Source organism: Puma concolor, chromosome A2 (assembly GCF_028749965.1).
Source record: "Puma concolor isolate L17-30 chromosome A2, mPumCon1.1.hap2, whole genome shotgun sequence".
In the NCBI taxonomy this organism is placed as follows: Eukaryota; Metazoa; Chordata; class Mammalia; order Carnivora; family Felidae; genus Puma; species Puma concolor.
In genome coordinates, this window is record NC_141668.1 from 150287407 (window position 1) to 150314650 (window position 27244).

Genomic DNA, 27244 nt, shown 5'->3' on the forward strand with positions numbered 1-27244 from the left:
CTCCTTTACTTTTGAACTTTATTTATGGTGTCTTCTTTAAAAAAAATTTTTTTTTATTTTAGGGAGAGAGAGAGAGAGAGAGAGAGAGAGAGAGAGAGAGAGAGAAAATCCCAAGCAGGCTCCATGCTTGGCATGGAGCCCAACTTGGGGCTTGATCCCGCTACCCTGAGATCATGACCTGAGCCGAAATCAAGAGTCAGATGCTCAACTGACTGAGCCACCCAGACTCCCCATTAATTATGGAGTCCTTTGCCACGTAGTTTTATACTTGTATGTTGTCTTTGCTATCACTCCCTCTGGTTTCTCTATTTGGGTCCAGAGTGATCTTTTGTGAAACACAGATTTGATTATTTCCTTTCCATGGTTAAAGAAACTCTCAGCTGTTTCCCATTGAGAGGCAGTAAAATACAGTGTTCGAGGACATAGACTATAGACATTTTGCTTGGTTTGAAACCTGGTTCTGCTACTTCCTAGTTGTTGGGCCCTGGGCAGGTCAGGTACCTGTTCTGTGCCTAGACAGAATGGGGAGGAGCTGCAAGTGGGAATGGAGTTTTTTTCATGGTAACAGAGATATTTGGAAACTGGATATAGTGGTAGTTACACAACTCTGTAAACTTATTAAAGCTGTGGAATTATACACTTAAAGTGGGAAATTTTGGTATGTGAATTATATCCCAATAAAGTTGTTTTGTTAATATATTTGTTTACAGTTTATTTTGAGAGAGACAGAGACAGCGTGGGGGGGGGGGAGGGGCAGAGAGAGAGGGAGAGAGAGAGAATCCCAAGCAGGCTCCACATTGTCAGCACAGAGCCTGACGTGGGGCTTGAACTCATGAGACCATGAGATCATGGCCTGAGCTGATACCGAGAGTCAGACGTTTAACCGAGTGAGCCACCCTGGTGCCCCCAATAAAATTGTGTTTTTAAAAAAAGAATAAATAAGGGGCACCTGGGTGGCTCAGTCAGTTGAGCGACTGACTTTGGCTCAGGTCATGATCTCACAGTTTGTGAGTTCGAGCCCCGCGTTGGGCTCTGTGCTGACAGCTCAGTGCCTGGAGCCTGCTTCTGATTCTGTGTCTCCCTCTCTCTCTGCCCTTCCCCCCTCATGCTCTGTCTCTCTCTGTCTCAGAAATAAATAAACATTAAAAAAAATTTTTAAAGAATAAATTGGTTCGGGGCTTATTTTGGAGGGGTTCCCTTTGTAATTGTAGACTAAGGTAGTTGATAAGTTTTGGTTCTGCATAATATTCTCGATAAATGGAATGGAAAGCTAGATAAAGTAATATATCCTTGATCTTATTCATTGGGTAAGATAGAACATTGAAAGCTACCGTTTTTCCTTCAGGAATTCATTAGGAATTAGAGTTTTTGTGGGTAGGAGTCAAGGTGCTAAGTATTACAATCTGAGTTTAAAGAGTACTAATTCATATATGTGTTAATTTGTTGCAATTTTTAGATATCAAGATCTCGATAGTGCTATCTCTACACATACACACGTATGCACACACACTCACACCCACACATACATTCTTCAAAATTAGGTGTCAGTTTTTTCTATAATCCCATCTCTTCTGCCAAGGTGTTTTTGTTTCGTGTGCACTCTCAACGGACTGGGGTGCCAGGTCTCAGGAATGAGTAAACACACTGGGGCTTCAAGCTGTTTATGTGTTCTTTTTTATCTTTCAGCACTTTCATTTGGACCCTTGGATGCCCACTGAACAGATGCTTGAGACCTGCAAGTAATTTTCAGACCATAGCGGAACCATAAGGCCTGTCCATTGCGTGGGGAGAAGACAGCCCATGTTCTGTGGAAATGAACGGGGAGCAGCAGCTTGATGCAGGTACTGGCTTTGCTGAACAGAAATCATTTTTCATAGTGCACAGTGCACAGTTGTATTACTTACCTGTACTGTATTGTCTGACTTGTCTTTCTACCACTGAACAGGAAGCCCTTTGAAGGCGTGAGTCATCTTTCTCTGTACCTAGCAGAGAACCTGGCACTAGGGGGTACTCATAATGTTTGCTGGAAAAGCAAATGACTTTTATGAACAAACATCTTTAAATTTTTTTTTAAATTTTGATAGTAACTTTCGAAATATTTTGAAATAACTGTAGATTCATGGGAAGTTATAAAGATGGTACTGACAGGTCCTGTGTTTACCCGGTGTTTACCATTAGTTACATCTCCTATAAGTATATTACAACATAAAAGCCAGGAAACTGACAAGGTAGAAAGTGTGTATAGTTCTCTGTCATTTTATTACATGCAGATTCCTGTAACTACCACCTCAGTCAAGATACAGAACTGTTCCATCACCACAAAGAGCTCTTCCTTGCTACCCCTTCATAGTTACGTCTCCCCCTTACTTTCCCCCAACCTCCTCTAACCCCAGGGAGCTGTTAATCTGTTCTCCATCTCTGTGTCATTCCAAAAATGTTATATAAATAGAATCACATAGTATGTGACTTTTTTTTTTTAATGTTTATTTTTTAGAGAGAGAGAGAGAGAGAATGTGTGTGTGTGTGTGTGTGTGTGTGTGTGTGTGTGTGTACACGTACGTGTACAAGTGTGCGCATGGGTGCAGGGGAAGGGTAGGGAGGGGGACAGAGGATCTGAAGCAGGCTCCGTGCTGTCAGCAGAGAGTCTGATTCGGGGCTTGAACTCACGAACCGTGAGATCATGACCTGAGCCGAAGTCAGACACTTAACCAACTGAGTCACCCAGGTGCCCCAGGTGTGTGACTTTTTGAGGTTAGCTTTTTTCGCTCAAGATAATGCTCTTGAGAGCTATCCAAATTCTTGTGTGTATCAGAAGTTTGTTCCCTTTCATTGCTCAGTAGTATTCCATGTATTACAGTTTGGTTAACTGTTCATCTGTTGTAGTACATTTTGGTTGCATCCAGTTTTTGGCCATTACAAATAAAGCTGCTGTGAGCAATCATATACATAAGATTTTATTTTTCTGGAATAAATGCCCAGGACCACAATTGCTGGGTCATATGTTTAATAAAGAAATGGCCAAACTACTTTCCAGAGTAGCTGTACATTTTTATCAGCAATGGATGAGAGATCTAGTTTCTGCACATCCCCTCTGCCACTGGGTATTGTCACTGTTTTGTTTTTTTGTTTTTTTTTTTTTTCAACGTTTATTTATTTTTGGGACAGAGAGAGAGACAGAGCATGAACGGGGGAGGGGCAGAGAGAGAGGGAGACACAGAATCGGAAACAGGCTCCAGGCTCCGAGCCATCAGCCCAGAGCCCGACGCGGGGCTCGAACTCCCGGACCGCGAGATCGTTACCTGGCTGAAGTCGGATGCTTAACCGACTGCGCCACCCAGGCGCCCCTTGTCACTGTTTTTTAAGTCATTTCTGATAAGGTGTGTGATGACACCTTATCCTGGTCTTAATTTGCCTTTCCCTAATGGCTAGTGATGTTGAACATGTGCTTGTTTGTCATCCTTATTTCCTCTTTAGTAAAAGTGTCTTCATGTCTTTGGCTCATTTATTATGTTGTTTGCTTTTTAAATTAATAATGACATTCTTTTTTCACTGTTGAGGTTTTTAAAAAACTTTATTGAGGTTTTTTAAATTTTCTTAATTTTGGAGAGAGAGAGACAGTGCGAGCAGGGTAGAGGGGCAGAGGGAGAGAGAGAGAATCTTAAACAGGCTCCACATTCAGTGCAAGAGCCTGCCACGAAGCTTGATCCCATGACCCTGGGTTCATGACCTAAGCCAAAATCAAGAGTAGGATGCTCAACTGAACCACCCAGGCACATCTGTTTTTGTTTTTTGAGATGTGATTCACATATCATGAATTCATATACCTGTTTAGAGTACACAATTCAACGATTTTTATTATATTCACAAAGTTGTGTGACCATTACTGCTAATTCCAGAATATTTCATCTCCCCCCAAAGAGAAACTGTTAGCAGTCATTTCTTCCTCCATCCAGTCTTTGGCAACCATTAACTTAATTTCTGTTTCTATGGATTTACCTATTCCTGTTTTCTTTTTGTTTGTTTGTTTATTTATTTATTTTGAGAGAGAGAGAGTGAGCGTGAGCAGGAGAGGGGCAGAGAAAGAGGCAGAGAGAGAGAGAGAGAGAATGAATCCCAAGCAGGCTCCACACTGTCAGTGCAGAGCCTGACACAGGGCTCAAACTTATGAATGGTGAGTTTATGACCTCAGCTGAAATCAAGAGTTGGACACTCAACTGGCTGAGCCACCCAGGTACCCTGACCTATTCCTGTTTTCTTTTGATTAATGTTTACATGGTATATCTTTCCATCCTTTCACTTTCTACCTATGTCATTATATTCAAAATTTCCTATAAAACATATAGTCATTTAAAAGAGTTTTAGTCTTATGTTGATGTATTTAGACCATTTACATTTAATGTAATTATTAGGACTCAAGTCTGCTGTTTTTGTTCATTGGTTTTTGGTTTTTGGTTTTTTGTTTTCTTTTTTTTCCTCTCTCTTCCTGCCTTCTTGTGGGTTACTTGAACTTTTTTAGAATTCCATTTTGATTTGTATGTAGTGTTTTTTAATGTATCTGTTTCTGTGGCTTTTTAGTGGCTGTTCTAGGTGGAACACTATATATACATAACTTCTCATACTTTGCTAGTGTCATCATTTAATTAATTTGAGAAAAGTGTGGAAACTTTACCTGTTTTTATATCTCTTTACTTTTATAATTGTCTTAAATATTTCCTCCACATACTTGAGAACCACATCGGGCACTGTTAAAATTTTTGCCTCAACTGTCAAACATAATTTGAAGTCAGGAAGGGAAGGAAACTGTTTTATATTTTCCAATATTTTTACTCTTGAAATTGTCCCTTATTCCTTCCTGATTTTCTAAGATTCCTTCTTCTGTCATTCCATTTCTGTTTATAGAATTTTCTTAAGCCATTTTGTGGGGGGGGGGGTTGTGGGGGATTTTGTGTGTGGGGGGGATTGATCTGGTGAAAAAATATTTTACCTTACTATGACAAGTGTCTTTACTTCCCTGTTCATTACTGAAGGATATTTTTGCTGGAAATAGAATTTTGGGTAGAAAATACTTTTTTTTCATCTCTTGAAAAGTAGTATGTATTCTGGCATTCATGCATTCCATGATTTCTGGTGACAAATCTGTCATTGGAATCCCCTCTCCCCCATTCATCTTAAGAGAGGTATTATTTCCCTTGCTGCTTTCAAGATTTTTTTGTCTTTTAGCTTTCAGAAGTTTGACTTTTGCTGTATCTTTGCACATATTTCCTTGGATTCTTGTTTGGGGCTTTCTTAGTTTCTTGAATCTATAGACTTATTGGACTTTTTTTTTTTTTTTTTTTTTGGCCAAAATTGGAAAAATTTCAGCCATTATTTCTTCAAATACTTTTTCAACCCTGTCTTCCTTCTCTTTTTCTAGTACTCTGCTGGCCCTAGTGTTAGATTTTTTTGTTGCTATTCCACAACTCCTTGAAACTCTTTGCATTTTTTCAGTGTTTCCTTTCTGTTGTTTAGATTGAGTGTTTTCTTTTGCTGTTTTTAATTTTAGTCGTTCTTTCCTGTATCCTCCTTATTCTGCTAAGGAGCTTACCATGGAGTTTCCTTACGGTTATTGTATTTTCAATTCCAAAGTTTCTGTTTTGAGCTAAGGAGGGATGAGGAATGGGAATAGTCCCAGGTTAAAAAGCCACAACCCTGCTCTTCTAACCAGGTCCAGTACCTTGTCTGGAATAGTACTTTTCAGTTTGTTGTGTGCCTTCAGTTAATTTCATAACTTTGAAATGGTTGCTTTTCATTGTTTAGTCAGTGATCTTGATATTTTTCTGGGAGAGTAGGTTCACTGAGGTACTCACTGTGCCATTTAGGAAGTTGATTTATCTTGTTTTAAATGTTATTGTTAATTCATGCATTTAAAGTGCACACACACACATATTTGATGAGTTTGATTCTATTGCTGTCATTCATTTGATGATCAAACTGCCACATTCTAGAGCAATGAGAGTTCTTTCAGATTATTTCCTGTGTTTTTTGGTGTGATATCAATGTATCTGTGATAATTCTAGTCCTTGCTTTCTGGTGTAGTAAGATTCCCAGGTACTTCTTGCGCATTTTCTACCCCAGACTTACAACCTACCATTTCTCTGGGAAATGATTTTTTCTTTAGGGCAGTGGATACAATATTTGGAGATCACAGTCTGAGTACTGGGGTACTCATTGATACTAGGTTGTCATTTCTTACAAGCCTTATCCATAGACATAGGTAGAAACTACACATCTTTAGAAAAGGTGGCTTCATTTTATATTTATAATTTTACTTATTTATTTTTTAATGTTTATTTTTTGAGAGTCAACATGAGTGGGGGAGTGGTAGAGACAGAGGGAGAGGGAAAGAATCCTAAGTAGGCTCTGCACCATCAGCACAGAGCCAGATGTGGGGCTCTGACTCTGGAACTGCAAGATCATGACCTAAGCTGAAATCAGGAGTCCAACGCTTGACTGACTGAGCCACCCAGGTGCCCCCATATTTATAATTTTAATTTAAAATTTCAGTAATTTAAAACTACTTCTTTGATTTTATGCTTGCGTCTCTTTTCTTTTGGAAATGTGTTGTTTCATAATGATGTTCATATCATCACTTATTTTTACTCTACCATATTTTTTATTGTTTTTTTTTTAATGTTTAATATTTGTTATTGAAAGAGAGAGAGAGACAGAGCACGAGCAGGGGAGGGTTAGAGAGAGAGGGAGACACAGAATCTGAAGTGGGCTCCAGGTTCTGAGCTGACAGCACAGAACCTAATGTGGGACTTGAACTCCTGAATGGTGAGATCATGACCTGAGGTGAAGTTGGATGCTTAACCAACTGAGCCATCCAGGCCCCCCTTATATTGTTTTTTAAAAAATATTTATTTATTTTGAGAGAGAGCATGTGTGTGCAGGGGGAGGAGCAGAGAGGGAGAGGGAGAGAGAGAGAGAATCACAAGCAGGCTCTAGGGAGCCCAACATGGGGCTTGAACTCATGAACCATGAGATCATGACCTGAGCTGAAATCAAGAGTCTGATGCTTAACTGACTGAGCCACCAGGCATCCCTACCCTATGATATTTCTATAATTTTTTCAACAGTACCAATATTCCAAGTATTCGTAAGATAACAGTGTGAGGTTTAAAGTTTCTTTATGGTTTTTGCCTTTAAATATATTCCCCTGGGGTTTGCAGTCAAATATTGTATTTTAATATGGCGTAAAGTAATCCTGTTGATTTTGCCACCAACAGTTAAGCATATTTGTTTCAGTTCATTTTCATTTGGAATTTTTTTCTTTTCTTTTTTTTTTTTTTTAATGTTTGCTTATTTTGAGAGAGAAAGAGAATGTGTGTGAGTGGGGAAGGTTGCAGAGAGGGTGAGAGAGAATCCCAAGGAGGCTTCGTGCTGTGAGCACAGAACCTAGTGGAGCTCAATGCCAGGATCCATGAAATCATGACCTGAGTGAAAATCCAGAGTCCAAAGCCTAACTGACTGAACCACCCAGGTGCCCCTGGAATTTTTTTCTTTTGATTCAAATATGTTTCTAAATTGTAAAAATGTCTACATAGTTACATATGATGGCATTCTGATACTATTCATCCTTTTTATTCTTCATATACATAACTGGTTTTATTACTTTATTACTCATTTAAAAATTATAAACAAGAATGTGTATACATACATGTATATTGATATTCATATCTCTTCTATACTAGAGATTATCCCACATCAGTATGTAGTAATCTTTCTCCTTCCTTTTTCCAGCTATATAGATGTATCTACCATATTTAATTCAGCCAGTTCCCTGCTGGTGGACACTTGGGTTGATCCCAGTCTTGGTATTACAAATAAGGCTGCAATGAATAGTTTTGCACATACGTCTTTTTGTATTTTTGCCAGCATATCTATCTTTGGGATAGATTCCTAGAAGTGGAATTGTTGGCTCAAAAGGCAAATACATATGTATTTTGCTAGATATTGCCAAGTTCTCTTTCACTAGGGTTGTGTCATTATGGTTTACCTGCTTAACTACAGCCTCACTATAGAGAGGAGTATGTTGTCAAACTTTGGAATTTTTTTCCAATCTGATACCTCAGTGTAGTTTTAATTTGCTTATCTTTTAAAATGAGTAAATTTACACATCTTTCCATATGTTTAAGGACTATTTGCATTTCTTTTCATGTATTTTGCTCATTTTTCTTTTTTTTAAAGAAAAATTATTTATTTTGAGATAAATAAAATAATTATTTATTTTGAGAGAGAGTGTGTGCATGCACACAAGCAGGGGAGGGGCAGAGAGAGATAATCCCAACCAATCCCGATGGGTGCTCAGTCCCACAACTGCGAGATCGTGACCTGAGCTGATATCAAGAGTCAGTTGCTTAGCCAACTGAGCCACCCAGGCTCCCCTATTTTGCTCATTTTTTGATCAGATTATTAGTTTGTTTCTTCTTGGCTTGTCAGTAGTTTTTAATTATTAGAGGTTTTAGTTCTTTAATTCATTATTTTTAGTATTTTTTCATTTTTTTTTTTAATGTTTATTTAATGTTTATCTTGGGAGAGAGAACGTGAGCTGGGCAAGGGAGAGAGAGAATCGTAAGTGGGCCCTGAGCGCTCAGTGCAGAGCCCAGCACTAGACTCAAACCCACAAACTATGAGATCACAACCTGACCTGAAATCAGGAATCAGACACCCAGCCGTCTGAGACATCTGGTTGCCCCTTTTGTTGTTTATTTTTTCTTTGTAAATTAGCATGCTGTTTGAGGGAGTAGGTTCCTGGCTGAGGACCATGAATCGTCAGCCTTGTTATGTTTTAATAATGGAAATTGAGTTTCTACTGACCCATACTTTCCAGGATGCTGCCCATGTAGTCTTTGTTGGCTTGTTAAATTTCTGGTGAAAATTTTCAAACATGGAAAACAATATAACAAACACACATTGATAAAAATGAGTGGAAAACAATATAACAAACACCTGTGGTACCTACTGTGAAGAATTAATGTTAACGTTGTCCAGTATTTGTTTCCATTTTTTAAATTGTTATAAAATGTCCTTAACACAAAGTTTACTTGTGAACCATTTTTAGGTATACAGTTCAGTGGCATGAAGTCCATTCACACTGCTGTGCATCACTGCAGTGATCTCCAGCACTTTTTTTTAAGTTTATTTATTTATTTTGAGAGAAAGAGAGAGTGTGTGTGCATGTGAGCAGGGGAGCAGCTGAGAGTGGGAGAGAGAATCCCAAGCAGGATCTGCACTGTCAGCATGGAGCCCAGTGCGGGGCTCAAACCCACAAACCGTGAGATCATGACCTGAGCCGAAATCCAGAGTTGGACACTTAACTAACTCACCCAGGCACCCAATCCAGCACTTTTTCATCTTCTCAGACTGCAACTCTGTACCTATTACATGATGATAACTTCCCATTTCCCTTTCCCCCCAGTCCTTGGGAATTACATTCTCGTTTGTGTCTCTGTGGATTTGAGTACTCTAGCTATTGGCATGTAAGTGGAATCATACAGTATCTGTCCTTTTGCAAGTGGCTTACTTCATTCAGCGTCACATCCTCCGGTTCATTCATGTTGTCATATGTGCCATATTTTTAAGGCTGAATAATACTCCAGTGTATGTATGTATGTACCTCATTTTGTTTATCTGTTCATCCGTTTATGGACACTTGAGTTGCTTCCACCTTTTGACTGTTGTGAATATTACTGCTATGAACATTTGTGTACAACTATCTGTTTGAGTCCTTGCTTTCAATTCTTTGGGGTATATATCCAGAAGTGGAATGGCTAGGTCACAGGGTGATTGTATTTTTAATTGTTTGAGGAACCACCGTATAGTTTTCCACAGCGGCTGCACCATTTTACATCCGCAGACCAGCAATGCACAAAGATTCCAATTTCTCACATCCTTGGCAACACTTACTTTCTGCTTTTTTGGGATAATAGTCATTCTAGTGGGTATGAGGTGGTATCTCATTGTGATTTTGATTTGCACTTGCCTAATGATGTTGAACATGTTTTCATGTCTTCCCATTTTTTTTTAAGAAATAAAGCCTAATAGAGTTTAAGCCTCTTTTGTACTTCTCTTCCTATTTTCTCCTCTCCATCTCCCAAAGGTAGTTGATGTATATCCTTCCCACCTTTGTTTCTATACTCTTATTTTAATATGCATGCATTTATAAACATTTATACTGCAAAGTCTGCTTTGAAGCCTAAACTGTATCTTGTGCCTTTCATTCTGTACTTGCTGTTTTTATTTGATGTGGTTTTTTTTTTTTTGAGATTTATCTGTGTCAGTACTGGTTCATTCATTTCAGCTGCGATATAGTACTACTCCATTGTGGAATTGCCATAATTTATCTCTTCTTCTGTCTGTTGCTGTCACAGACAGTGCTGTGGTGAGCATCCTTGTACTTGCCTCCTACGCATGGACTCCCCTAGGGTGCGCTCATTCAGCAGCTGTCTGTTGTGAACCTGCTAGTGCCCCTCATTGTTTTGAGCAGTGAGGATACGTCAGTAAACAAAATCCTGCTCTTAGAGAGTTTATTATGTAAATTGGAATTAGTGGAGTTTGGAATATTTGAATCTTTGCTCACTCAACAAAAATGTATTGAGTCTGCTGTGACAGAGATACAGGAGTGACCAAAATGAAGTCTTGTCTTGGTAGAGTTTGTTTTCTAATGGGGAGGATACAAAGGTGTATGGCATACTGGCAAGTACTTCTGAATGCCTGTAAGATAATGGAAGCACAGTCTGGGGTGTCTGCTTTAGAGAAGTAGTGATGGGAGGCCTTTCTGGAAACAGGACGTTTGAGGAGAGGCTTGAATGTAATGAAGCGGTGAATGACACTGGGGAAGGGGTCTTTGAGGAAATCAATGAGGAAAGAGCATGTTTAGAGAAGAATAGTAAGAATCCCAGGGCCACTTGAGTGCAGTGAGCACACAAGAGGCTGGTTGGGGATGAAGTGGCAGGGAAGGCAGCCAGGGCTCACACCAGATTGGGCCTTCACAGTCTTCCAAAGAGTTTAGATTTCATTGTAATTTTGATTAAAAGGTGAAAGGATATAGTGATTAGGTCTTGGGCTAGAGAGAGAGCAATAGAAATGGTGGGAAGTGATTTGATTTGGAGTGTATTTTAAAGGTGGTACCTACAGAGTTTTCTGATGATTTTGATGTATCTGTAGATGTGAAAGAGAAGTTGGAAAAAAAGGATAACCCCACAGTTTTGGATTGAGCCAAAATATGAACTGGTGGTATCTTTTATGCAATTGGAGAGTACTAAGGAGGATTCAGGTTGAAATTTTAAGTTTGAAATGCCTATTAAGGCACCCGGGTGGCTCAGTCAGTTGAGCGTCTGACTTCGGCTCAGGTCACGATCTCACAGCTCCTGAGGCCAAGCCCCACGTCAGACTGTGTGCTGACAGCTTGGAGCCCGGAGCCTGCTTCAGATTCCGTCTTGGCCTCTCTCTGCCCCCTCCCTGCTCGTGCATTCTCTCTCTCTCTCTCTCTCTCTCTCTCTCTCTCTCTCTCTCAAATATAAATAAACATTTAAAGAATTAAAAAAAAAAAGAAATGCCTATTAAGTATCTCAGGTAGTTGGCATTAGATACTAAATTATAGTCCAAAGTGATTATAATAGTTATACTCTCACCAGCTTTTATATGGCCCATCTGGGTGAATCCCTCCCTGATGGAGCCCAGCAGGAGACAGCATGTCACCCTTCCATGTTGTTGAGATTCATTGATCATCAGTACACAAAGGGAACCTGCCATTTACAATGAACATGTGAGGGGTGCTTGGGTGGCTCAGTCGGTTGAGCGTCAGACTCCAGCTCAGGTCATGATCTCATGGTTCGTGAGTTTGAGCCCCGCGTCGGGCTCTGTGCTGACATGTCAGAGCCTGGAGCCTGCTTCGGATTCTGTGTCTCCCTCTCTCTCTGCCCCTCCCCTGCTCGCACTCTATGTGTCTGTCTCTCAAAAACAAACATTAAAAAAATTTTTTAAAAACCTGAACGTCTGATTATTTTGTGTGTAAAATCAAATCGGTTAATTTGATGTGAAGTAAATTGTGTAAGTTAGGGTTACTAAGTTTATGTTTTTACAGTTTTGAGTTTTCTTTTGTTCTGATTTTAATTCCAGATGCTGGATCTGGTGTGGAAGAAGTGGAGTTAAGCTGGGAAGATTACCTAGAAGAGACAGGGTCCGCTGCAGTACCCTATGGATCTTTTAAACATGTAAGCACTACCTGTATTTGTTTTACTGACTGCACCTTGTTCCTTTGACTCACGGTACCATCATTAGAGGGTTTAGAGTTATTTTAAGTTGGGACACTTGAAAGGATTTGGGTGCTTTTTCCTTTTTTCCTCCTCTTGCCACCCTCATTTTAAAAACTGGACATATTTTATTTTATTATTTTATTTTATTTTTTTATTTTTTTTTTTTTTAAATTTTTTTTTTCAACGTTTATTTATTTTTGGGACAGAGAGAGACAGAGCATGAACGGGGGAGGGGCAGAGAGAGAGGGAGACACAGAATCAGAAACAGGCTCCAGGCTCTGAGCCATCAGCCCAGAGCCTGACGCGGGGCTCGAACTCACGGACCGCGAGATCGTGACCTGGCTGAAGTCAGACGCTTAACCGACTGCGCCACCCAGGCGCCCCTATTTTATTATTTTAAAGTAACCTCTACATCCAACTTGGGGCTCGAACTGACAACTCTGAGATCAAGAGTCACACTGATCAGAGTGCTCTACTGACCAAACCAGCCAGGTGCCCCTGGACATACTTTAAAGTCTTTTTTTGGTTTTGTTTATTTTCTATCACTCAATGCAACACTTGTCTTTTTCACTCATCATGAGTATTCCTTTTTTTTTTTTTTTTTTTGTCAATAAAACCCCTCATAAATTGAAGAAAATGGTTTATTTTCTTACACTGTGTGTTATGACTGTTGGTTTGCACATTGAAAGTAAGTTCAGTAATGTCATTGCTTTCTCTCACGTTGAGCAGAAACGTAAGTAATATCATCAGTGGGTTATATTCGTGGCTGGGGCAGTGTAGTTTTATGTCTTAATAGCTCAATTTAATGCTTAATCCATTGACCACATACTTGCCCTATATGATGCCTTTAGAATGGAAGAAAACAGTCCAAGTTTTATTAATAATTTATATTTAGACCTCGTTTTTGAGCCTTTTCACTTACATTGCCTCTTAAAACACAGAATTATTGATCTGTTGATTTCACGTTTGTCTTAGTCTGTTCAGGCTGCCATAGACTGGGTGGCTTGAACAACAGAAGTTTATTGTCTCACAGTTCTGGAGACTAAAAGTCTGAGATCAGGCTGCCAGCAGGGTTAGGCTCTGATGAGGACTCTCTTCCTGGCTTGCTGACAGCCTGGTCACTGTGTCTTCACATGGCACAGAGTGAGAGAGCAGACTCTCCTTGAATCAGGGCTCCACTCTTAGGGCCTCATTTACCCTTTACTACCTCCATAAGGGTGCTCATGGATTGGAAGAATAAATATTGTCAAAATGTCAATACTACCCAAAGCTATCTACACATTCAATGCAATCCCAATCAAAATTGCACCAGCATTCTTCTCGAAACTAGAACAAGCAATCCTAAAATTCATATGGAACCACAAAAGGCCCCGAATAGCCAAAGTAATTTTGAAGAAGAAGACCAAAGCAGGAGGCATCACAATCCCAGACTTTAGCCTCTACTACAAAGCTGTAATCATCAAGACAGCATGGTATTGGCACAAAAACAGACACATAGACCAATGGAATAGAATAGAAACCCCAGAACTAGACCCACAAACGTATGGCCAACTAATCTTTGACAAAGCAGGAAAGAACATCCAATGGAAAAAAGACAGTCTCTTTAACAAATGGTGCTGGGAGAACTGGACAGCAACATGCAGAAGATTGAAACTAGACCACTTTCTCACACCATTCACAAAAATAAACTCAAAATGGATAAAGGACCTGAATGTGAGACAGGAAACCATCAAAACCCTAGAGGAGAAAGCAGGAAAAGACTACCTCCATAAGGGTGCTGTCTTTTTTTTTTTTTTCTTGTTTTATTTATTTATTTCTTAAATTTACATCCAAATTAGTTAGCATATAGTGCAACAATGATTTCAGGAGTAGATTCCTTAGTGCCCCTTACCCATTTAGCCCATCCCCCCTCCCACAACCCCTCCAGCAACCCTCAGTTTGTTCTCCATATTTATGAGTCTCTTCTGTTTTGTCCCCCTCCCTGTTTTTATATTATTTTTGTTTCCCTTCCCTTATGTTCATCTGTTTTGTCTCTTAAAGTCCTCAGATGAGTGAAGTCATATGATTTTTGTCTTTCTCTGACTAATTTCACTCAGCATAATACCCTCCAGTTCCATTCACATAGTTGCAAATGGCAAGATTTCATTCTTTTTGATTGCCGAGTGATACTCCATTTTGTGTGTGTGTGTGTGTGTGTGTGTGTGTGTATACACACACATACACCACCTCTTCTTTATCCTTCATCCATCGATGAACATTTGGGCTCTTTCCATACTTTGGCTATTGTTGATAGTGCTGCTATAAACATGGGGGTGTATGTGTCCCTTCGAAATAGCACACCTGTATCCTGTGGGTAAATACCTAGTACTGGTTGTAGGGTAGTTCTATTTTTAGTTTTTTGAGGAACTTCCATACTGTTTTCCAGAGTGGCTGTACCAGCTTGCATTGCCACCAACAGTGCAAAAGAGATCCTCTTTCTCCACATCCTCACCAACATCTGTTGTTGCCTGAGTTGTTAACGTTAGCCATTCTGACAGATGTAAGGTTTTGATTTGTATTTCCCTGATGATGAGTGATGTGGAGCATTTTTTCATGTGTCCGTTTGGCCATCTGGATGTCTTCTTTGGAGAAGTGTCTATTCATGTCTTTTGCCCATTTCTTCGCTGGATTATTTTTTTGGGGGTGTTGAGTTTGATAAGTTCTTTACATATTTTGGATACTAACCCTTTATCTGATATGTCATTTGCAAATGTCTTCTCCCATTCTGTTGGTTGCCTTTTAGTTTTGCTGATTGTTTCCTTCGCTGTGCAGAAGCTTTTTATTTTGATGAGGTCCCAGTAGTTCATTTTTGCTTTTGTTTCCCTAGCCTCTGGAGACGTGTTGAGTAAGAAGTTGCTGCGGGCAAGATCAAAGAGGTTTTTGCCTGCTTTCTCCTCGAGGATTGTGATGGCTTCCTGTCTTACATTGAGGTCTTTCATCTATTTTGAGTTTATTTTTGTGTATGGTGTAAGAAAGTGGTCCAGGTTCATTCTTCTGCATGTCGCTGTCCAGTTTTCCCAGCACCACTTGCTGAACAGACTGTCTTTATTCCATTGGATATGCTTTCCTGCTTTGTCAAAGATTAGTTGGCCATTCCTTTGTGGGTTCCATTTCTGGGTTCTCTATTCTGTTCCATTGATCTGAGTGTCTGTTTTTGTGCCAGTACCATACTGTCTTGATGATTACAGCTTTGTAGTATAGCTTGAAGTTGGGGATTGTGATGCCTCATGCTTTGGTTTTCTTTTTCAAGATCAGTGAAAATGATAACACCACAACCCAAAACCTCTGGGATGTAGCAAAGGCAGTCATAAGAGGAAAGTACATAGCAACCCAGGCCTTCCTAAAGAAGGAAGAAAGATCTCAGATACACAACCTAACCTTATGCCTTAAGGAGCTGGAAAAAGAACAGCAAATAAAACCCAAAACCAGCAGAAGACAGGAAATAATAAAGATTAGAGCAGAAATTAATGCTATCGAAATCAAAAAAACAGTAGAACAGATTAATGAAACCAAAAGCTAGTTCTTTGAAAGAATTAACAAAATTGATGAACCACTAGCCAGTTTGATCAAAAAGAAAAAGGAAAGGATCCAAGTAAATAAAATCAAGAATGAAAGAGGAGAGATCACAACCAACACAGCAGAAATAAAAACAGTAATAAGAGAATATTATGAGCAATTATATGCCAATAAAATGGGCAATCTGGAAGAAATGAACAAATTCCTAGAAACATATACACTACCAAAACTGAAACAGGAAGAAATAGAAAATTTGAACAGTAAGGAAATCGAATTAGTAATCAAAAATCTGCCAAAAAACAAGAGTCCAGGGCCAGATGGCTTTCCAGGAGAATTCTACCAAACATTTAAGGAGGAGTTAACACCTATTCTCTTGAAGCTGTTCCAAAAAATAGAAATGGAAGGAAAACTTCCAAACTCTTTCTATGAAGCCAACATTACCTTGATTCCAAAACCAGACGGAGACCCCACTAAAAAAGGAGAACTAAGACCAATTTCCCTGATGAACATGGTTGCAAAAATCCTCAACAGGGTGCTGTCTTAAAATACAGTCACATTGGGAGTTAGGATTTGAACATATGAATTTTGGGGGACACACAGTTTAGTCCATAGCAGTGTTCAGCAGGGCATAGTTCCTTTGTTCTAGGATTTAGGAAGACACAAATGCTCACTGAGAATTGTCTGATTTTGTGAGGTTAAACTGTATTGTAGGTGTTGTATATGCCAAAGAGTCTTGCTATTTTCAGTTTGTGTAAAAACTCAGTCATAATAGTTGCCCTATTTTTTAGTTCACTTATGCCTTTCTTAAATTGAAGTAGTGAGAACTACATATTTTAAGTAAGGATTTCATTTTATATTACATTGACTAATCTTTTATAATTGCTTTTGGTATTTTTTTAACAAGGGAAGTTTATTCATGATCATGTAATACCTTTGAGTTATTGTTTTTAATGTTATTACTAATCTGATAGGTATTTATACATACTTATTTATTTATACTAAAATGAAAATGGGGGATAAATTTCCTGAGCAAAATTCTGGATCTAAAAAATGTCATTTTAACATTTTAAAAAAAGTTTATTCATTTATTTTGAGAGAAAGAGAGCAAATGGGGAAGGGGCAGAGAGACAGAGGGAGAGACAGAGAATCCCAAGCAGGCTCTGTACCATCAGTGCAGAACCCGATGCAGGGCTCGACCGTGAGATCATGACCTGAGCCAAAGTCACATGCTTAATGGACTGAGGCACCCAGGTGGCCCTAAAAAAGTCATTCATTCATTCATTCATTCATTCATTCATTCATGTTTATTTTTGAGAGAGAGAGACAGAGTGCGAGCAGGGGAGAGGCAGAGTGAGAGGGAGACACAGAATCCGGAGCAGGCTCCAGGCTCCGAGCTGTCAGCACAGAGCCCGACACGGGGCTCGAATGTTATGACCTGAGCCAAAGTTAGACACTTAACCAACTGAGCTACCCAAGCACCCCAAAAAATGTCATTTTAAAGAAACAGGTTCCACCTCTCCTCTTTGAATGTCAAAGCAACAAGGAGAATGAAAAATAGATGTATACTCTCTGATCATCAAATGTAGAAAATATTTGTAAGCTTGAATCAGTATATGGTGAAAGACTGCCACGTGTGGTAAAAACCAAGCACAGGTATAGGAAGATGCCGCAAAGGAGTGCCTGTGGCTAGCTGATCACAGCCAAAGCTGCTGGAACTCAGATTTCCAGGACTTGTGAGCCACTGGCAAGTTTTATAGTACCCAATTTGGAATGAAGGAGGTGGGGAAGGTGGGGCTGAAGAAGAAATTAGAAGTAAACCACATTTGCAAGGATGACAGTTCTAAGATAGTAAAACAGTTTTCCTCATATCTGGTGAAGGAAACAGCACAAACTATGGGAAAGACACTAAGCTTTACCTGAATCTTCTGGAACAAAAGCTTTAAGCTTCTAGGGGAAGGAATGCAAACCTTTTAACTGCCTCCCCCCCACACCGGGTGCAGGTGAAGATTCTTTGCAGCCTGGGGAAAGAACAGAAGAAATAAAAGCCCTCTGTCCTGGAGAGGAGTAGGAATACATGCTAGAGCATTAAAGGTCCCCTACAGTTGGGAGAGGAGTAAGATCACTGAGAAGTTTGCACTCCCAACACCCAGGACACAGAACCTGAGACTGAGGCTGAATCTCAGAGAGTGTCCCTTCCTGCTTGTCTTCAATGACCAAGTTAGAAAATGTTGGGCAACAGAGGTCTGTTTGTAGGAGAGGGCAAGAGTGTGGAGATAGATGGTCTTTGAGATGTAGTCACAAAGAGAGGGCCTAAATCTCAGGGTGGAGCAGCAAGTATTGAGGGGAGAAAGCCCTCTGGCAAATGAGCCTATACCCTCAGTAGAAAATGCTAATGTAGTTTGGAGCCTCTGGTGTACTGTGAAAACCAAACAACAAAACCCAAACCCAATTGCACTCCTCACTATATTGATTTAACCTTCTCCCTCAAATTTAAGGCCTAAAAAGAAACACCCCCATGTCCAGGCATAAATACTGTCTGCTCAACTCAGTTATTCTGTACAGGATGTCTGGCTTTCAGTGAAAAATTATGGGACACACAAAGAACCAAGAGAAAAACAGCAAACTGTCAACAGACAAAGCATTCCACAGAACCAGACTCATAAGGCCCAGATACTGGAACTATCAGAGAATTTTAAATATCTATGAGTAATAGCTTAAAGGCTGTAGCAGAACAGGTGGACAACATGTGTGAACAGAAAAGGAAATCAGGGGCGCCTGGGTGTCTCAGTTAGTTAAGCATCTGACTCTTGATTTCAGCTCAGGTCAGGATCTCATGGTTCATGGGACCGAGCCCTGCATCATACTCTGTACTGAGAGCACAGAGCCTGCTTGGGATTCTCTCTCTCCCTCTCTCTCTACCCCTCTGCTAGTCGTGCACTCTCTCTCTCTCTCTCTGAAAATAAGTAAATAAACTGTAAAAAAAATAAAAATTAAAAAAACCAAAAACAAAAACACTTAGCAATCGACACTATTAGACACAGTGAAGTGGAAATTATAGAAGTGAAAAACATGGTAATAAGAGATGTCAAATGCCTTTGACAAGCTCATTGGTCATCCTCAAACAGATGAGGAAAGAGTATACTTGAAGATAAGTCAATAGGGGCGCCTGGGTGGCGCAGTCGGTTAAGCGTCCGACTTCAGCCAGGTCACGATCTCGCGGTCCGTGAGTTTGAGCCCCGCGTCAGGCTCTGGGCTGATGGCTCGGAGCCTGGAGCCTGTTTCCGATTCTGTGTCTCCCTCTCTCTCTGCCCCTCGCCCGTTCATGCTCTGTCTGTCTCTGTCCCAAAAATAAATAAACGTTAAAAAAAAAAAAAAAAGAAGTCAATATAAATTTCCCAAACTGAAATGCAAAGAGGAAAAGAGTGGGGAAAAAAACAGACCAGAACATCCAAGAGCTATGGACAGTATAAAAAAAGTCTAATGCATGTGCAATTGGAATCTCAGGAGAAAGGAGAGAAAGTGAGGAAGATACCTTTGAAGAGCATAATTCACCATAGTAGCAGAATAAAGGAGAAAAAAATACATTATCACCTCAATATAAAGAGAAAAATAGTTGGTAAAATTCCATACCCAGTCATGACAAAAACTCTTAGCAAACTGTAGATGAGAAAATTAAAGAAATCTTTAATTTGCTAAAGGATATCTATAAAAAATCTACAGCAAACTTTGTTAATGGTACTATGATGCATACTTTGTTTTACATATGCAACAAGATAAAAATGTTGGCTAACATGACTTCTGTTTGCTAGTGTATTGGAGGTTCTGGCTAATACAGTAAGGTAAGCAAAACAACTAAAATGTATAAGGATTAGGAAGAAAGGAAAAATGTCATATACAGATGAATAAAATACTTTACAGATATAGGATTAATGAGTAACTTTAATAAGATTATTAGATACAGGGTAGCATGAAAAATTATTATATTTCTGTATACTAGCAACAAAGAAAAGTGGGACTGAAAGATGTAATTTACAATACCATAAACACATCAAATGACTAATCAATGTAACAAAAATTTGCAAAGTAACTTCAAACCATTATTGATGTAAGTTAAAATAAAGGAATATGCCTTGTTTATGTAATGGAAGACTCACTATTGTAAAGATGACAGTTCTCCCAATAATAAATAAATCTATAGTAGATCTATAGATTTACTGCAACCCATGTCAAATACCAAAAGAAAATTCAGATAGGAATTGACGGTCTGATTCTAAAGTTCATGTGGAAATGCGAAGGAGCCAGGATAACCAGATGCAGCTAAGGAATAAGACAAAACAAGAAGACTTGCTGTACTAGGTAGTGAACTGAATTATAGCACTGCAGTATGACTCAAAGGAAAAACAAAAAATCAGAAGCAGATCCACTTTTGTGGGGACACTTGACTTATAACAAAGGTGGCAGTTTCCAGTGGTGAGGAAAGGTCAATTGTGTATGCATCTTCAAACAAATAAAACCTGACTCCTACCTAATACCATACATGGAGAATAATTCAAAGTGGATATTAGTTCTAAATATGAAAGGCTTATGGAAAATACATCTTTATGACTTCTAAGGATAGGGAAATTTTGTTTAAAAATACAGAAAATGCTAACTTTTTAAAGAAAAAACTTTGATAAATCAGAGTACATTAAAATTAAGAACTTCTGTTCATCAATCAGAACCATAAAGAAATTGAGGTAATGTTTGCAACACAAGTAACTGACAAAGAACTGATACCCAAAATGCAGACTTGACCAAAAATAGGCAAGAATCTTAGCCATTTCCCAAAAGAAGAAAAGTAAATGGCTAAAAAAATATAAAGGTTTCCATCTTCATTAATAACGAAAAAGTCCAAATTAAAATCACAGTGAGAGGGGTGCACAGGTAGCTCCATCGGTCCCACTCTGGATATTGGCTCAGATCCTGGTCTCACAATTGGTGAGATTGAGCCCTGGGTTGGGCCCTGCGCTGACAGCAAGGAGCCTGCTTAGGATTCTCTCTCCTCTCTCCCTGCTCTCTCACCCTCTCTCTCAAAATGAATAAATAAACATTAAAAAATAAAATAAAATCACAATGAGATACATAACACACCTTCCAAAATGGTTAAAATGAAAAGGACTGAAAATACACAAACTTTGCCTAGAGTGTTGCAGCAAAAGGATTTTTTTTATACTACTGGGAAAGTAAACTGGTGCAGCCACTTTGGAAATAGTTTGACCATATCTGTTATAGCATTCCATGTATGTTTGCCCCAGAGACACAAAGATACTCTGTTTATAGTCTTAAAAAGCTGCAAACTTCTCACAGTGCCTACTGTTTGTAGCATTAGAATGGATACATTGTGGCATATTTGTATAATGGAATACTATACAGGGGTGAAAAGAAATAGACTGTTAAATGTAACATGAGCGAATCTATAAGCAGTGTTGGGCTGGAGAAAAGCACACACAGGACAACATTCATACTGCATAATTCTAATACAGTGAGGAGTACAACAGGGCAGTTGATGGAAGGGCAGGGGGTTTTGTACAGGACGTAGGACTTTCCCCTCCCTGGCTGTCTTTCCAGGACTCCCCTCAACTGCCCAGTGTTTGTGATTGCTGAGTTGCATTTATTTGTCAGGTCTTCATAGTCTCCTCCGGTGCTTAAGAGTTCCTCATTCCTTCTTTGTCTCTCATGGCCTAGACATTTTGAAGAGCATATAATGTATCCGTTATCTTGTGGAATATTCCTCAATTTGGATAATTCATGATTAGCTTGAGCTTATGCAGATTTGGGAAGAATTTCATAGAACGATACTGTGCTTTTCTCGTTGTATGACATCAAGGGTGTATGATTTTGATGTTTTAGAACTGGTAATGTTAACTTTGATCAGTTAGTTAAGGTGGTGTCTGCCATAGTTCTTCACTGTGATGTTACTGTTTTCCCCTTTATAATTGGTAAGAATCTTATAGGAGAACCTTTGAGAGTCTGTGAATATCATAGTCATTTTTGCACTGATGCATGATTCTTGCCTGCAGTGTTTATTTCTGTGTTTTTTCTAATGGTGATTTTCTATTTCTATCATTTTTTTCTATATTAATTGGTCTTCTGTTCTAAGGATCTATCCCCTCTTCTCTGTTAATTATTTTTTACACTATGGAGTCATGGGTATTATTTAAATCCATGGGTTATAATCCATTAGTCTGATTGTTTACTTTATTGCTCAAATTATTCCTAATGTGACCATTGGGGGATCCTTCTGGTTGGCTCCCATGTCCTTTACAAATGCCCTCATCATTTTTGAAGAATTTCTTTACTTTCTGGTATCACAAGATATTCTAGGCTCTTCCTATGTTTTCTGTACCCCCAAATTGGTATCACTTATTTCTCCATGGAGCCCTTGTTCTTTTCATTGGAGGATGGCATTTATAAATCAAGATTTGTACACTGAATTTGCTTATTGCTAATGAGTATCATTACTTCCAGTCCCTGTCAGTTCACAGAGGTAGGAGATGTATTTGCACACACATACATACACATCTGTACTATTTTCTGTCATTGTGACCTCGTTCTGATACTGCTGATTCCAGTCCAACACGAGTTTCATTCTATTCTCCCCTTTCCTTGTTTGTACTTCTTTCTCCCACAGTGAGAAACCTGGCTCTCATTTCTCACAATATATGTACATACTTTAATCTTAGTATACACATGAAGTAGTTCCAGAATTGCTCACCCATGCCTTTGTGATCATATAATTTATCATTTAAATCAGGACACTTTGAGAGAGAAATGGGCCGCTGTTAATTATCATTCAAGGAAAACAGGTATAAACATAGACTATTTGAGGGAAACTGGGAGGTATGGGTCTCTACATATGGTACATGTTATACTAATTTATTATCATTATAGCTTATTTTGTCTTTCCCCTTTTCTAGCATCATAAATCTTTTTGGAATGATCTAGAAATCACTCTTGAAAACATAATGTGTTGAAGGCTATTAAAATAGTGAACATTTAGTGATTTATGTACTTAATAGAAGACATTTTCTGTAATCATAGTAGACTGCTTTTGTGAAAATATTGAGTTCTATTAAAATTCCTTTGGAGTCGGCTAGAACAGAGCAGCATTGCTGTTCCTTGTTTTGTTTGGATCACTCCTGTGAGGTAGCATTGGAATTTCTCAGGTTTCCCTTGAGAAGGTTTTATTGCATTTAGTGCTTCAGAATTGTAAGTCTTAAAAAAGGCTGTCGGAGGGGCGCCTGGGTTAGCTCAGTTGGGTAAGCAGCCAACTCTTGATTTTGGCTCAGGTCATGATCTCACAGTTTGTGGGATCGAGCCCCGCATCTGGATCCATGCTGTCAGTGAGGAGCCTGCTTAGGATTCTTTCTCTATCTCCCTCTCTCTGCCCCTCCCCACCCTCAAAATAAATAAACTTAAAAGAAAAGAATGGCAAAAGAAATACTCATTTGAGATACTTATTTGGTGGTTAATAAAATTTCCCTGTTCAGGTGGACACACGCTTGCAAAATGGCTTTGCTCCTGGGATGAAGCTGGAGGTGGCTGTGAAAACAGACCCTGAAACCTACTGGGTTGCCACCATCATCACCACCTGTGAGCAGTTGCTGCTGCTCCGCTACGATGGCTATGGCGAGGACCGGAGGGCGGACTTCTGGTGTGACATCAGGAAGGCCGGCCTCTACCCCATTGGGTGGTGTAAGCAGAACAAGAAGACCCTTGAAGCCCCGGAAGGTAATAAAATACATGTTATCAAGACATGATATGGTATGGCCGTGGCTACACCCTTGAGGTTTTCATTCTCCACACACATAGCTTTCTCTAACTTTTTTGGGTTAGCATTTTGAATGAAAATATTTATAAGAAATAATGCACATTTCCCTATTTTTAAAAATTATTTTCTGGGCTTCATAAAGCCTTGGGTTTTTATGGTACTCATTGGGAGCATCAGTTGCTTATCATCTTGTAAGACTGTGAGGCTCTCTGAGTTTGGGACTTGTAAGTCTGTTTGTCTTTAAGTACGTTGGGCCAGATTGCTATGCTATTGATGCTCGATATCTTCTGAGTTTATTGTCCTCTCTCTTCTCAGCCCGAGGTTATATCTGGGACCTATGAACTCTTAAAATGAATCTTAACTTAAAATGAGGAACTGAAGTTCCTCTCCAGGAAAGAGCCTTACTGGGAGTAGAATCCAAATTAAGCAGGACAGAGGGTCATGTAAAGGTGGAGAAAGGGAAGAAAGGCTTCACGCTTCAAGAAAATACCAGAGCTTATATGTTTTTCTTTACTTATTTTGATATAATTTCAGATTTACAGAAAAGTTGCAAAAATAGTATAGAAAATTCTTAGAGACTTTTTGCCAGGTTTCCCTAAATGTTGACATTTTACCAAACTTATGTTGTCCTTCCTTCTCCCTCCTTCCCTCTCACTCTCATACACACACATGCATGATTTTTTAATGAACCATTTGAAAGTCAGTTACAGACATGATGCCCTTTTACTTCAATGTTCTTACAAAAATAAGGACGGGGCGTCTGGGTGGCTCAGTCGGTTGAGTGTCCAACTCTCAATTTCGGCTTAGGAAATCCCAGGATTGTGGGATCGAGTCCTGCCTCCGGCTCTGCATTCGGCATGGACTCTGTTTGAAATTTTCTTTCCCTCCTCCTCTGCCCCTCTCCCACTTGGCATGCACTCTCTTTCTAAAATAAAAAAAATAATAATAATAAATAAATTAAAAAGATTGTATCATCTAACAAAAACATTTAAGAAAAAACAAGGACATCCACTGGCACAGTAAAATAACAAAATAAAGAAATTAAACTTTGATTTAATACTATAATTTGTAGATCTTACTCAGTTTTTACACATAATGTTTTGATAGTAAAAGGAAATCCCAGATCATGTATTGTATTCAGGTGTCATGTCTCATAAGATTCCTTTAATCTGGATATTTCTCAGACTTTGTTTTTTGTGACTTTGACATTTTTGAAACTTATGGGACAATTTTCCCAATAATGTTGATTATCCCTTGTTTCTTTTCCTAGTCCAGGATTCAGTCCAGGATCACTCATTGTATTTGATTGTCACGTCTTTTTAGTTTTCTTAACCTTTCTTTGTCTTTCTTGGTGTTAATGTTTTTGAAGAGTACAAGCCAGTTAGTCTTTTGGACTGTCCCACAGTTTGGGTTTGTCTGATGTTTCCTTAGACTCAGATTATGCACTTTTGGTAGGAAAACTGCGGAAGTGACACTGTGTCCTTTAGGGCATCAGTCATTATTAGGATGAGACACCTGTTGTTGGTTTGTTCTATAGCTGGTGATACAGTAACTTTCATCACTTGACTAATTTGATGTATGTCAGGTTTTTCCACCATAAAATTACTTGTACAGCTTTTAATTAATAAGTATCTTGTAGGAAGATACTTTGAGATGATATAAATATCTCATTGCTCTTCAAACTGTTACCCACTATTTTTAGCATTGATTGATCATTTTTATCTGAAACAATTATTACTCTAATATTACCAAATAGTATTATCTAATTCTGTCTACATTTCATAATTGGCTTTCTGCAATAGAAAGAGCTTTCCTTTTCCTCCACTTACATACATATACTTATATATGTGTATGTATATGTGTATTTATGTACACATGTATGTCAGTGTAGACTCATGATTCTTATTTTACTCAATGGGTTATGTTCCTTTACTGTCATTATTTATCTTGATGCTCACATTGTCCTAGATTTGGCAAGTGGGCACCCCTTTAAGCTGCCACTAATGTGTCCTTTGTTATGTTCCCATCATTCTTTGAGTAATTTATGTTTTAGTTCAAGAAGCTTTTCTCTATCTCAGCACTGAAATCAGTCATTTCTCCAAGAAGTCCTGGTTTCTTTTGGTGAATAATAGTATTTTGAAATGAATATTTAGGGGGTGCCTGGGTGGCTCAGTCATTGAAGCATCCGACTTTGGCTCAGGTTATGATCTTGCAGTTGGTGAGTTCGAGCCCCACATCAGGCTCTGTGCTGACAGCTCAGAGCCTGGAGCCTGCTTTGGATTCTGTCTCCCTGTCTCTCTGCTCCTCCCCCACTCATGCTGTTTCTCTTTCAAAAATAAATAAACGTTAAAAAAAATTTTGAAATGAATATTTAGGTGTTAGGGTTCTTGGGGTTCTGTGGGCTTCTATCTGCCATATTTTTAAGTGTTTTGTGAAAAAAAAAAACAAAACAATGTAAGGAAGCTCTAGAGACATGAAGCTACCTAGCCTACCATCTCATCTTGAGTCTAGGAAAATTCATCTCATTTACATGATTTTAGTTGAATACAAGGTTATTATAATGAGAGAGAAGGATGGAATAAAATACTTCTGGAGAAGCATAACCACAAAAGAGATGAACACTGTGTCACATAAAAACATTTCAAAACAAGCTAAGAGAAAGTAGTAACAATGATAGAAGCAGTGAGAAAAAGTATAAATAAAATTTATAAAAATTCAGAAATGAGATGATTGGAGAAAAGGAAGGTTTGAAAAGAGAAAAAGTAAAAGTTAGGCAAGAACTAGAAATATAAAAAAATATATTAGAAATGAAGACTAACTTAAAATGAACACAGGAGCAAATTTGCCATGGATAATCTCTGAAGAGAAATAGCAGATGAAAAGGAAGAAAAATCGCAAAATAAAAAAGATATGAGAAAAGAAAAAAGACGGGGTAAAGTCCCTAAAGAAAACGGCAACAGAGAAACAATAAAATACTATAAACTATAATTCAAGAAAACCTTACTGAAATAAAATAGGACTTGAAATACATCTAGAAAGGGCTCACTATGTACAGGGGAAAATCCAGTGAGAACAGCTACATCAAGATGTGTTCTAATGACACTTGGACTTCAAAGTAAAAAATAATCCTAGGCAAAAAGTCTAAATTTCTTAAAAAGGAAGGAAAACAAGATTGTCAACAGACTAATTGACAATAGTGCTTTTCTTTTTTTTTTTTTTTTTAATGTTTATTTTTGAGAGAGAGAGCAAGAGAGAGAGAGAGAGCGCGCGCGTGAGTGGGTGAGGGGCAGAGAAAGGGAGACACAGAATCCAAAGCAGGGTCCAGGCTCTGAGCTGCCAGCACAGAGTCTGATGCGGGGCTCGAACCCATGAACTGCGAGATCATGACCTGGGTGAAGTCAGGCGCTTAACCAACTGAGCCACCCAGATGCCCCTTGACAATTGAGCTTTTTGATAAAAAATAGTAGGGTAACATAGTTAAAAGAAATTCAGTAAAAGAATCTATGAGACAAGAGTTTTACATCTCGTCACTGAACTTTAGGTGTAAAGGCCATATGCATACTGCTCTGAAGATATGAAG

At 38.9% G+C, this 27244-nt stretch overlaps 1 protein-coding gene across 14 annotated transcripts in view; it reads left to right on the forward strand.

Moving 5' to 3' along the window:
* Window positions 1-27244, forward strand: part of SFMBT1 (Scm like with four mbt domains 1) — a 130215-nt gene that overhangs the window by 66263 nt on the left and 36708 nt on the right. For all 14 annotated transcript variants that reach the window (XM_086697946.1, XM_086697945.1, XM_086697942.1 and 11 more), the window contains 3 exons: window positions 1687-1841; window positions 12163-12257; window positions 23384-23624. In XM_086697946.1, coding sequence (XP_086554072.1) covers window positions 1814-1841; window positions 12163-12257; window positions 23384-23624 — 364 coding nt within the window. In that variant the 5' untranslated portion in view covers window positions 1687-1813. The remainder of the gene's footprint in view (window positions 1-1686; window positions 1842-12162; window positions 12258-23383; window positions 23625-27244) is intronic.